Raw genomic sequence first — 13,468 nt, 5'->3', positions numbered from 1 at the left:
TCCCTTAAGTTGAACATTTTCCAGTACTCTTACAAGTTTAAACACTGCATTTATTTAAAAAAAGAATTAATTCTTATTGCTTAGACTTTTTATTAGCTAAATGAAGAGGCTCATACAGGTAGGGTACTTGTCGAAGCGGAATACTTTACTTCATCTCGCAGTGCTAATCCTGTGAAGTTGTCCCGTCTAGCTGCATACTCCCCAACATTGGCTAGCCCTGGCACCACGCAGCAGCTCAGAGCACTGCGGTATATGCTCATGTCGTGAGCGTCATACCACTCATCGGTCTTTTCATCATAGCACTCAACATTAAAGGTGGTAGTAAAGCCATTAAAGCCACCCACCACAAACAAGAGGTCGTCCACTACCTCGATACCAAAATTGCTACGAGGATTAAACATAGTGGGGATTGTGCGCCACGTATTAGCCACTGGACTGTAGGCTTCTGCACTCCTCAGTCGATTAGCTCCATCAAAGCCACCTACCTGTGAAGAGCAAAAGAAACAAGGTTGACTCCTATCCATTGCTTCTGTTTACCGAGGAAGCCCTTGTGGGGAGAACAGGTGATGCTACCGCCTCTTTTCAAATGCTCGCTAATGACAGGCTGAACCTCTGCTATTAGAAAGTCTAAGGGTGCCATTTTATCATGATACAATGGAAACTCACTGCGTATACATGTTCCCCGTAAGCAATTACACCTATTCCACTCCTCCTGCTCCTCATGGGTGCAATGACTGTCCACTGGTTGCTCTCAGTGTTGTACACTTCTGCTGTAAACAGGCATTCGTTTCCATTAAACCCACCACATATGTAGACCTGTGGAGAGAATTCAGGATTGTTAAGTTATACTGAGGAGTAGACAGAAGATAACAAGGCGAGGACTTTTAAGTTTTTGGAGAGCTGTCTTCTAAGCATGTGGAGAGGAAATAGCAGCAGTTCCAGCCCAGAACTTAGCCTGTGCTGGATGCTCTCCAAGTTGCAGGCCAGCTGGTAGACCTGATCAGGGACAACTTGTGTATTTATGTGTATGAGCGTTTTGCCTGCAAGTTTGTCTGTACATCACGTGTATGCAATGTCAATGAAGGCTGGGGAATCCCCTGGAGAGACAGTTTTTGGAGAGCTGTCTTCTAAGCATGTGGAGAGGAAATAGCAGCAGTTCCAGCCCAGAACTTAGCCTGTGCTGGATGCTCTCCAAGTTGCAGGCCAGCTGGTAGACCTGATCAGGGACAACTTGTGTATTTATGTGTATGAGCGTTTTGCCTGCAAGTTTGTCTGTACATCACGTGTATGCAATGTCAATGAAGGCTGGGGAATCCCCTGGGATTAGAGTTAACAGTTGTGAGTTACCATGTGGGTACTTATAATTGAACCCAGATCTTCACAGCCAATGTTCTTAATCTCTGAGCCAACTCTCCAGTCCCTCCATGTGCTTTTTTTTTACTTTTTTTGTTTCTTTTGCAATAAAGTCTCACTCTTACTATATATCCCTGGTTGTCCTGGAACCCACTATGTAGACCAGGTGGGCCTCCCTGCCTCAGCCTCCTGAGTTTAAACGCCTGTACCACCACACCATCTTTCCCTGTCCTCTTTTTTTCCCCCAGTTATATTTATTTGTATGCATGCATGCACCTGTGCCATGTCATACATGTGGAGGTCAGAGGACAGCTTGCTGGAGTCGGTTCTTTCCTGTCATCTCTCCTAGGTAACAAGGGTGAAAGTTGGGTTATCAGATTTAATAGCAAATGCCTTTATCCACTGGACCATCTCAAAGGCCCAGGGGGCACTTTTTGAAAGATTTATTTGCTTATGGATGTTTTGCCCATATGCCTGTCTATATAACATATGTGTGTCATGTCCTCAGAGGCCAGAAGGTGTTAAATTTCCTTGGAACTGGAGTTACAGACTGTTAAGCTGCCAGGTGGGTGCTGAAATCTAATTGGAGTCTTCTGGAAGAACAACTGTTGCTCTTAACCACTGAGCCATCTCTCTAGTCCCCCGGGGGACATTTTTAATGCCAGTCTATCCATTATTCTCTATGTGCATGGATTCTGTGTGTACGTGAGTGTGTGGGGATGCCAGTATGTATGTATGTATGTATGTATGTGTGTGTGTGTGTATGTATGTGTGTATGTATGTATGCATGCATGCATATGAAGGACAGAAGTTCTCCCTCAGGAACCATCCATTTTTTTAGCATGTATATTGTATATGTATGGATGTGCACATACGTGCATGAGTGTCTCTGCATTTGCTATGATGCACTTTTTTTTTTTTTTTTTTTTTTTGGTTTTTCGAGACAGGGTTTCTCTGTGGTTTTGGAGCCTGTCCTGGAACTAGCTCTTGTAGACCAGGCTGGTCTCGAACTCCCAGAGATCCGCCTGCCTCTGCCTCCTGAGTGCTGGGATTAAAGGCCTGCGCCACCACCGCCCGGCAATTTTTTTTTTTTTTATTTTGGTATTGTTTTGGATTTGGTTGTTTGTTTTTGTGGTTGTTTTGTTGGTTGGGTTTGTTTATTTTGTTTTTCAGACAGGATTTCTCTGTGTAACAGTGCTGGCTGTCTAGAACTTTATTTGTAGACCAGGCTGGCCTCAAACTCACAGAGATCCTCCTGCTTCTGCCTCCCAAGTGCTGGGATTAAAGGTATGCGCCATCACTGCCCAGCTGGTTTGGTTTTTTGAAGAAGGGTCTCACTTTGTAACCCAGCCTGGAGCTCCTGTAGACCAGGCTGGCCTCAAACTCACAGACAGGAGTCTGCCTCTGCCTCCTGAGTGCTGGGATTAAAGGTGTGTGCCACCATGCCTGCTACATTGTGCTTTAATAAGCAAAAATTATACATTTATAAACAGCCACTTAATAACTTGAGAAGAAGAGCACAGTCAGCCCTGTGCACCTCAGGTTCCACACATCCATGCATCAGAACTAGGACTGCAGATGCTGGGGAGGGGCTGTGGGTAGTAGCCCTTGTCGCTGAGTGACACCCTAAATGCAATCCCAGGTCCCACTTGGTAGAAAGGAAAGTGTCCTCTGACCGCCACACTTGTATGGTGTCACATGTGTGCCCATGCACACAAAGCGTTAGATAATTACAGAAGATGTTGGGGAGGGCTGGAAAGATGGTTCAGTGGGTGAAGGAGCTTGCGCTGCATGGTGGGAGGAAAAATTTGACTTCTGCAAGTTGTCCTCTGACCTCCACACATACACCACAGGAGTTTACACACACACTAAATAAAAATTTAGTTGAAAAAGAAAAAGAAGGTAGGTAGTGGTGGCGCAAGCCTTTAATCCCAGCAGAGGCAGGTGAATCTCTTGAGTTCAAGGCCAGCCTGGTCTACAGAGTGAGTTCCAGGAACAATCAGGGCAACACAAAGAAATGTGTCTAAAAAGAAAGAAAAAAACTTTTAAAAAGTATTTTTGTGGGGCTGGGGAGATGGCTCAGTGTTTAAGAGCACTGGCTGCTCTTCCAGAAGACCCAGGTTCAGTTCCCAGCACCCACATGGCAGCTGTCTGTAACTCCAGTTCCAAGGGATTTCATATGGACATACATGCAAGCAAAACACAAATGCACACGAAATAAAAATAAATTTAAAAAAATTTTGTATGCATGCGCACATCTGTGTGTCTGTGTTTGTGTGTGTCTGTGAGCCCTCAGAAGCCAGAGGGAGATGTTGGCTCCCCTGGAGCTGGAATTAAAAGAATTTGTAAGGGGGAGGATGTGGTGGGGAGAGTGGGAGGAGGGAAGGGAGGGGGAACTATGGTTGGTATGTAAAATGAATTTAAAAAATTAAAAGTTATAGGCTACCTGCTTCACATGGGTGCCGGGAACTGAACTTGGGCCTTTACAAGAGCAACAAGTGCTCTCAACCACTGAGCCATCCCTACAGGCCCAATCCCCCATGAAAAGAAAAACCTTAAGAAAATATTGCCAGGGGAGGGGGTGGTGCATGCTTTTAATCGCAGCACTCTGGAGGCAGAGGCAGGTGGATCTCTGAGTTTGAGGATAGCCTGGTCTACAAAGTGAGTTCCAGGACAGCCAGGGCTAGACAGAGAAACCCTGTCTCGAAACAAACAAAACCAATATATATATATTAGGGAGGGAAGTTGTGTGATAGGCATAATGGCTCAACTCACACTTGTAGTTACAGCAAGGCGATCACTGAAGCTTCAAGGCTAGCCTTGGCTACAGAGTGAGACCCTATCTAAAAAAAAAAATTGTCAATCAAGGTGGGGTATGCTTTTAATCTCAGCACTCAGGCGTCAGAGACAGGAGGACCTTTGGGAATGCTAGGCTCTCAGGAGTACGGAGGCCCATCTCTAAACAAATGGAGGCGAGAGAGCGCTCAGCAGATTATCGCACTTGTTGTTTTGTTTGAGCTTTTTTATTGCTGTCCTGGGACTCACAGTGTGGATGAGGCTGGCCTCAAGCTCAGAGGTACACCTGCCTCTGTTTGTTTAGTGCTGGAATTAAAGGCGTACACCATGCACCACCGTGACCAAGGTACACTTGCTACTCTTGCAGAGGACTCAGAGTTTGATTCCCAGCGCCCATATGGTGGCTCACTATCCATAAGTCTTTCATTCCAGGGGACTCCCTCTTCTGTCCTCCCTGAGCACCAGACATGCATATGATGTATATACATACATGCAGGCAAAACATTCATATACATAATCATTTTTTATATCTAGTAAAAATAAAACTGGCTAGCAAGATGGCATTATGTGTAATGGCACTTGTCACCAAACCTGAAGACCTGTTTGATCTCTGGACCCCACCTGGTAGAAGGAATCTACTCTTACAAGTTGTCCTCTGACCCCCACAGATGCTCATGTTATGCCCCCAGAAAATTTAATTTAAAACAAGTTAATATATGTACTGAAAATGTATAGATTTTTTTCTCATAGATATCTAAAAAAATACAGTAAACAATTTGCTTAGCATTCACATAATGTCAAGTATTACAAGCAAACTGGAGATGATTAAAGAATATGGGAGGAAATCATACAACAGTTTTTCTCTGAGATAGAGTCTTCCTGTTTAGCCCCCAGCTTGCCTTGAACTCTGTGTAGCCCAGGCCGGCCTTAAACTCATAGCAATCTTCCTGTCTTAGGCTCCCAAGAGCTAGGTTTATGGGTGTGTGTCCCCACACCCAACTGCTCACAGGCTATACACAGGCACCATTCCATGTTATATGAGACTCGAGCGTCTGGATGCGGCTGTGTACGGGGGACCATCATCCAAGCTTCAGTGGATACTGAAAGACAGCTGTACTGTCTTGTAAATACTGCCATTTTGTCTTCCAGCCTCATTCCCAAAGGAAGAAGAGTATCCATCCTCCCCTGCCACCCTGTTCTTTACCTTCCCATAGAGTGTTGTAGCGCTTGCGTCGCTCCGCTGCTCGTGCATGGGGGCAATGAGCGTCCACTGGTTGGTCTCTGGCTCGTATCGTTCTGCAGTGTTGAGACGCACATAGCCATCAAACCCTCCCATGGCGTAGATGAAATTGCTGAGGACTGTCACGCTGACGTAGCAACGTCTAGAGTGCATAGGGGCCACTTGGTGCCAAGTTTTCTTCACAGGGTCAAAACGCTTAACACTATTGAAGTAGTCTACGCTATCAAACCCCCCGATGATATAAACGTAGCCTTTCAAGTAGGCTGCCCCATGGTAGGCTCGAGGACTTTCTTCCTCACAAGTGACATTCACCCATCTGTCTGCTCGAGCATCGTATGCCTCAATAGCATTGGTGGGGCTCCCGCCACTCCATCCACCAATAGCAAATAGAATGGCGTAGGGAAGGCGGGGCCTGGTGAGTGGGTTGGTGAAGTCAGAATTGGAGGGTCCGTTCATGTTCAGGTCATACATGGCCTTTAGGGCATTTATGATGACTGGCTTACATTCTTCACTGTCTTTGACATAGTCGTTCATCTTAACATTATTCATGAAGTACTCGGCATGCATTAGGGCCAGACGAACCTAAGAAGAATAAAATACAGAAATTCATTCCCATGAGGCAAGGCTGTCTGCAAGTCCCATCTCTCTAAGCCCCACTTTCTGAAAGAGCAGCAAGTGCTCTTAACCTCTGAGCCATATTCCAAGTCCCTTTGTTTGATTTTTAATAACATGTATTTGTCTTGAGGAGGTGGTATACATACAGAGAAATGAGCTAGTCAGAAGGCACCTGAGGGTAACAATTACACATTCCTTGGCCACTGGGTAGAGCTTTCCAACCAAAAGAAGCCGTATAATTGTCCAGAAATTAAATATAGCTCCATATGTAAAACAGTAGATAGGATCAAGTGGCTACCACTGTATGCCACTCTTATGACTTAGTTCCTGTCTCTTGTGACTTAGTTCCTGTTCGGTGTGGGGAGGGTAGCAAATGGAAAGAGGGTGAGAGAGAGACCTTTTAGAACTCTGTGGAATCCCCTGCTGCTCCCCCCGCATCAAGAGGGAATTTAACGAAAGCAACATCAAGGGAAGAGAAAACTGCAAACTTCAGAGAGAAGCAGGAGATGCCTCTCATGAAGCGTTGACACAACCCTGGGCTCTGTGGCTCTTAGGGATGGTCACTCTGGATAAACCAATTGAACGCGAGCAACTAAGCCTTTGCAAAGAATATCTAAACTTGACCTTAGGAAGCAAAACTGAAATATGTTGCTTCCTATTTTGAGGGTCGTGAGAAATCCACTTTAAAATGGCCTCAAATACAGCGTCCTCCTGCTTCACGTTGAGCTCATCTTTCTCAATGATGTCCTTGAGTTCAGTGACCGAGAGCTCCAGGAACTCCGCTGAGACTTTCACCATCTCCTCGAAGTTGTGCAGGATGAACATGTAGGCCTTCTGCCTCAGCTCCGGGCAGTAGTAATAGTCCGTGAACTTGCAGATGCCGATGCAGTTATCCAGACACAGCTCCGACTTGAGGAACTCGCAACAACCCCTAACAATGCCCATGATGTTAAACTGGTCGGCAGCAGCCAGCAGCCTCTCCACGTTGTCAGGGGTGATTGGCACGGTCCGAGTGTACGCATACTCAATAATTAGCTTCATCATGTCGGGGGAAATACCGGGAATGTTGTAAACCTTCTTCTCTGTGTTGTTCCAGCCACTTGTAAACAAAGCTCTAGGGAGAAAAAAAAAACAAAGATGAGAGAAATTAGCACAGAAACAGTCGGCTCCTGGTGGCCACTCTCACCCCACCCCTGGCTCCTTTGCTTTCTGAGGGCTTGGACACACTCCCAGTGTTGCCCAGTGAGTATGTTGGAACTAGACTGGCCTGAGGGAGTGCAGCGAAGAATGGCTCTATACAGTGGGTGTGAAAAGTACTTTTCCAGGAAACTCCTGCACTCTGTCTTTACCCTCTTTTTTCAAGGTGTGTGTGTGTGTGTGTAGGTATACTAGCCTGTGCTGGTATATCAATGCTATAGATCAATATTGACTGTCTTTGCTATGTATGTATGTATGTGTGTATGTATGTACGTATGTACATATGTACGTATGTATGTATATATGTATGTATGTTTTTTGTTTTTGAGACACAGGTCTTACACTGGAGCTCACTGTTTTGACTAGACTGGCTATCCAGCAAACCCCCAGGATCACCCTTTCTCTTCCTCCCAACACTGGAATTACAAGTATGTGCCACTCGGCTTGGCTTTTATATGGTTTCTGGGGATCTGAACTCAGGTCTCCCTGCTTGGGCAGCAAGCACTTACCCACTGACTCATCCCCCCAGTCCACCGCCCTTGTTTTGTTTACAGTTTCTGGATGGAGAAAGTGAGCTCTAGAGTGAAAATCAGACCAAGACTCCTTATGGTCTGGAGAAATGCCTCAGGAGTTGCTCTTGCACAGGACCCAAGTTCAATTCCCACCACCCACATGGTGGCCTCACAACCATGTATAGTTCCAGTTCCAGGGAATTCAGTGCCTTCTTCTGATCTCTGCAGGCATCGGGCATGTACATGGTGCACATACATACACATGGACAAAACATTTATATACATAAAATAAAAAATAATTAAAAAAAAAAAAAAGACCCGGAGCCGGGCGGTGGTGGCGCACGCCTTTAATCCCAGCACTCGGGAGGCAGAGGCAGGCGGATCTCTGGGAGTTCGAGGCCAGCCTGGTCTACAAGAGCTAGTTCCAGGCCAGGCACTAAAGCTACAGAGAAACCCTGTCTCGAAAAACAAAATAAATAAATAAATAAAGACCCTGGTCCCAGAGGATAGAGATGACCCAGAAATATGAGTACTTGTTGCTCTTGCAGAGGACCCTGTTTTGAGTCCCAGCACCTACATGGTGGCTCATAATCATCCTAACTTCCTTTTTAGGGATTCTGTAGCCTTCTGCTGGCCTCCGCAGGCATTAGGTCCACCCACAAGTGATACACCGGCCTATGTGCAGACAAAACATTCATATACACAAAATTAAATCTCAATCTGCCTTGACCCGCTGCCCACCAGATCTCCCATGTGACTGGACAACCCCGGAGCCATCCTTACAAAGCTTACAAAGCTTACGTAGCCCGCGTCGCCCTTGCATTCAAAACCTTCCCCTGACGTGTTAAGAGGGAAATGCTAGGTCTTTACTAAGAACTGTAAGAACTGGTGAGCTCTGGGTATCTCCCATTTTCCCCGTCCTCTGTCCTCAGGGCTTCTTACCTATTCTTTGTGTCCTGGAGCTAATTCCACCTCCTTACTCGAGTTCCCTCTCCCTGGAAGTCCCCAAGACTTCCGAGGTCCATGTCCTAATCCCCTAGATAATTCAAGTATCGCCTTGTCAGCAAAGTCTTCTCTGACCATCTTTTTTAAAATTAAGTTTATTTATATGTTTGTGTGTGTGTATGTGGAGTGTTTGTGTGGAGGTCAGGGGACAACATGTGAGTGTTGGTGCTCTCTTTCTACCATGTAGATTCCAGGGATTGAACCTAGGTCATCATGCTGAGCAGCAAGTACCTTTACTAGTGAGTCATCTTGCTGGTCCTTGACAGTCATATATATGTATACATATACACACATACACATACATACACACGCACACACACACATATATATACACACATATATAAATCTTACAAAAATATATACATATTAAAAATTTTATATATGTATTGACCTACATGGTGGTGCACACCTTTAATCCCAGAATTCTATAGGCAGAGACAAGGAGATTTCTGAGGCCATCCTGGACTACATAACAAGTTCCAGAAAAGCCAAGGCTACATTAAAAACTGTCTCAAAAAACAAAAAGCAAAGCCAGGCGGTGGTGGCACACGCCTTTAATCCCAGCACTTGGGAGGCAGAGGCAGGCGGATCTCTGTGAATTCGAGACCAGCCTGGTCTACAAGAGCTAGTTCCAGGACAGACTCCAAAACCACAGAGAAACCCTGTCTCGAAAAAAACAAAAAACAAAAAACAAACAAAAAAAAAACCCAAAAGCAAAACAAAACAACAAAAAAGAAGGAAGAAAGAAAAAAAAGAAAGTGTAAGCCTCGTGAGGACAAGAACATTCATCTCTTTATTTTCTTCCCAATCCCCAGAATACTGCCAGTCAGAAAATAAGCAACAAATGATCAGAGCTATGTGTTTGGTTCTCTGTGTGACTAGGTACATTTCTGGGTATTGAATCAAACAGAACATATATGTGTATGGTACACACATACACACACGCGCGTTTGCACACACACACACACACACACACACATGTATTTTTCCCCCTAAGAGGCTTAAGGACAGTGGGCTTAAGGCTTCAAGTTCTTCCTCAGGACTGTGGCTTGCCAGCCTACAACCTCTGTCAAATGCAATGTAACAACTTTAGCTGTCCTGGAACTAGTTCTTGTAGTTCCAGGCTGGTCTCGAACTCACAGAGATCCACCTGTCTCTGCCTCCTGAGTGCTGGAATTAAAGGTGTGTGCCACTACCACCTGGCAATTCATTTTCTTTTTAAAGGCAGGGTCTCACCAATGTAGCCCTGGAAATCCCTATGTAGACCAGGCTGGCCTAGATTTCTCAGAGATCTGCCTGTCTCTACCTCCCAAGTGCCAGAATTAAAGATGGACACTAACATGCCTAGCCCTGTTTGGCCCTTCTTGACATAAAGGCAAGGTTGAGCAGTTGCAAGAAAGTATATGGCCTGTGGAGCTTAAGATATTTTACTGTCTTGGGGCTGGAGAGATGGCTCTTTTCCAGAGACATAAGGTTCAAGCCCAACCATCTACTTGGTAGCTTACAACAGCCTGTAACTCCAGTCCCATGGGATCCAATGCCCTTATGGTCTTTTCAGGTACTTCATGCATGTGGCGCAGACAGACAGACATACATGCAGGCAAATATCCATAAACAAAATAAATGAACAAATGCAATTTTTAAAAAAAACATTTACTATCTTGTTTTTTGTTGTTTTAGCTTTGTTTTTTGTTTGTTTGTTTTGTTTTTTTAAAGACAGATTCTCACTCTGTGTCCAGGCTGGCCTTGAACTACTGATCCTCCTGCCTCAGCCTCTCCAGTGTTGGGATTACAGGGGTGAACCTGGTTTATGGTCTTTTTGTAGCTTCTGTTCTAGAGTAGAGAATCAGGCATGGTCAACCTTTTAACATTGCAATGCCACATTGTCATCTACAAACCTTTTTAAAAATTTATTTATTATGTATATAGTGTTCTGGGCACCAGATCTCATTATAGATGGGTGTGAGCCTTCATGTGGTTGCTGGGAATTGAACTCAGGACGTCCGGAACAGCAGTCAGTTCTCTTAACCTCTGAGCCATCTCTCCAGCCCTCATCTACAAACCTTGTACTTGAGGACAACTCAAACCAGTTACAAACAAACCAACTCAAAGTCCGAGGGCTGGGGCAATGGTTCTTGGTTAAGTACTCACAGTGCTCTTGGAGAGGACTTGAGTTCAGTCCCCAGTACCTGTGTTACCTGCCTGACTCCAGCTCCAGCACACACACAGGCATGCAAGGCATGCATCTATACATAAAGTCTTTTGTTGTTGTTTTATTGTTTCGGTTTTTTGAGACAGGGTTTCTTTTTTTTTTTTTTAATGGTTTATTTAACTTTATTTTATGTGCATTGGTGTGAAGGTATCAGATCCTCTGCAACTGGATCTTCAGACAGTTGTGAGCTGCCATGTGGGTGCTGGGAATTGAACCCGGGTCTTCTGGAAGAGCAGTCAGTGCTCTTAACCATTGAGCCATCTCTCCAGCCCGAGACAGGGTTTCTTTATGCAGCCCTGGCAGTCCTAGAGCTTGCGCTATAGATCAGGCTGGCCTCAAACTCAGAGATCTGCCTGCCTTGGCCTCCCAAGTGCTAAGATCAAAAGTGTGCACCACCACCACCTGGCTTTTTTTTTTTTCCCCAAGCCCTCAAAGTTTTAAGTTTTTGACCTGCAAGCCCTGGAGTGGCCCCTCAGCTGAACAGAGATTCTTTTTAGGGTAATGGTTGGGGTTTTGTTAATCAGGCAACTGAGACAGTTGTAACTGAGACAGAGTCTTGTCTGTAGCTCAGGCCTGGCCTAAAGCTTATGTAGCCTGGTTGAACTTGAATTCATCTTGGTGCCTTGGCCTCCTGAGAGCTGACATTCCAGATGGGCGGCACGAGGCCTAGCTCTCATCCCCCAGTCCTTTTGCTGTCATTGTGATTTTGAGACAGACCCTCATTAAGTTTCCTAGGCAGGCTTTGAACGGCTGTATTGTTATTGGTGGGTGGTGGTCTCTTTGAGTACTGGGGCTTGAACCCAGGGCGTAGTGTATGCTGGACAACAAACAACCTACTACTGAACCAAATCCCCAGACCCCAAGGCCTTGAACTTTTGCTCCTCTTGTCTCAGCCTATGAGTAAATGTGATTATAGGCCTGTACCACCGTGCTGGGCTTGAATAAGAGAACTTTTTAGCAAAAAATGACTATATTTCTCATGTTTTCATTGGGACCAAGTACTCTTTTTTTCAGCTTATAAACAAAAGAACATATGCACTCCCTGAGTTAAGAATTTCAATCCAAACTCCTTTTCTTTTGAAAATATTTCCTGGGTACTTACTCTCCCCTCATCCCCTCCCCATCCCCTGTATTCTGACTGTTGACCTTCCTGATTTCAGTGATCTCTGCTGGGACTGGGCTGGGAGTGATATCACCTAGGTTAAGTGCAGAATCCACAGGCGTCCAACTCGAAGTTGGTTGAAATGAGGATCAAAGAGAAAAGCCCCTGACTTGCCAGATATTTAAGCCCACTTTAAAACACATCAAGAAGCAGAGAGAAGCTCTGGCCCCAGCTGGGATTGCTTAGAAGGCAGTGCAGCCAGGCTCCAAGGAGCCCAGAGCCTTCAGTAGCCCTACATTTAAGATGGGAAATGGGAAACTGACAAGCAGATGACAAAGCCTCAAGCGGAGCCCTGACTCCCCTTGGGCTTAGCTCGGGCCCCTGTTGTACCTAAAGTAGGAGCTGCAGCTACAGAGGATGTTCTTGTGGGCATTGAACTCCAAGCCATTGACTTTGATGACCACATCGCAGAGCTTGCCCTCGAGTCGAAGCTCGTTGAAGATCTCACAGGTCATCGCACTCATCTTCCTCTCCATGTGAGGCTGGTGGAACCGGGTGGAGGCCGCCGTGTTCTCCATCTCCATGGCACCTTGGGACCAGGGGAGAGAGGTTGCTCTCCTGGGGTGTTGGGAAGGGTTCTGGGGGGGCCCCTTTAGCCAGCTGTCGCTCTTTTTCCCTACTACATCTTTCATATAGGTACCATCCGGCAGCCCAAGTTCCAGAATCCTGAGCAGTGAGATCACTCAGGATTGTGCTCTCAGGTTCTGGAACCTCTCCTACCCCTTCTTCTGCCTCCCCCTCCCCCAGGGACATACACACAGACCACCCCACACCTCCTTCCCTGCCCTCAGACCTAGGGCAGAACTGTGGCCACCAACACAATTGAGGCTTTACTGAGTCTACCTTCCTGTTACATTTTCAGGTCGATTCCACATCCCTGCAGCATCTTTCCCCAACTCCCACGGGGCTCCTCGTGTGCAGAGCCAGAAGCAAAGCTGATTAAATGTCAGGCTGGTTTTCTAGACCCTGAGATGGCTTAATTTGCTTAGTGATGATGAGGGGCCCAGATAGGAAAGTGTCTCCTGGGTGCATCCCTGGTCCCAAATGCATACGGATTACCTGGTGGGTTTTGTTATTTGCAATACTGGGGATGAAACTCAGTATATATATATATGCAGGCAAGCACTCTTCCACTGAGCTATGACCCAAATCCTGGGAAAGATGGCTCTTGCCAAAGGATTCCAGAGAGAGTGACAGGAGCCCATGCACAGCAAAGCCTCATGACAGTCAGCCCATACACAGGACTCCAGAGTCTTGGTCCTCCCCTACCCCACCCCCACACACAGTAGAACCGCCCACCTCCCAACGCGTTTCTCCTGCGAGCATCCTGAGCCGGCTGCAAACGGCCGGCCGGCCCGCAGCTCTGAGTCCAGCGC

At 46.1% G+C, this 13,468-nt stretch overlaps 2 protein-coding genes across 2 annotated transcripts in view; one reads left to right on the top strand and one right to left on the bottom strand.

The window, feature by feature from the left end:
* Positions 1-13,468, top strand: part of Klhl11 (kelch like family member 11) — a 28,736-nt gene that overhangs the window by 14,966 nt on the left and 302 nt on the right. The gene's annotated exons all lie outside the window — the stretch shown is intronic.
* On the bottom strand, positions 111-13,435 carry Klhl10 (kelch like family member 10). Its single transcript, XM_057773557.1, has 6 exons — positions 13,392-13,435; positions 12,423-12,621; positions 6,629-7,118; positions 5,354-5,971; positions 667-816; positions 111-485 (listed from the first exon to the last, which is right to left on the bottom strand). The coding sequence occupies exons 2-6, from the start codon at positions 12,614-12,616 to the stop codon at positions 111-113; spliced, it is 1,827 nt and encodes a 608-aa protein (XP_057629540.1). The 5' UTR covers positions 12,617-12,621; positions 13,392-13,435.

This window comes from Chionomys nivalis, chromosome 7 (assembly GCF_950005125.1).
Source record: "Chionomys nivalis chromosome 7, mChiNiv1.1, whole genome shotgun sequence".
In the NCBI taxonomy this organism is placed as follows: Eukaryota; Metazoa; Chordata; class Mammalia; order Rodentia; family Cricetidae; genus Chionomys; species Chionomys nivalis.
The sequence above is the reverse complement of the archived record's forward strand: the minus strand, read 5'-3'. Positions and strand labels throughout refer to the sequence as shown.

Bases quoted from the DNA above. Each gene is read 5' to 3' on its own strand.
- Klhl10 (XM_057773557.1), bottom strand. From the start codon at position 12,616: ATGGAGATGGAGAACACGGCGGCCTCCACCCGGTTCCACCAGCCTCAC. The intron at 7,119-12,422 runs GTACAACAGGGG...TTTTCTCCCTAG, and splicing joins AGCTGCAGCTCCTACTTTAG to AGCTTTGTTTACAAGTGGCT. The intron at 5,972-6,628 runs GTCAAGTTTAGA...TATTCTTCTTAG, and splicing joins TTTCAGTTTTGCTTCCTAAG to GTTCGTCTGGCCCTAATGCA.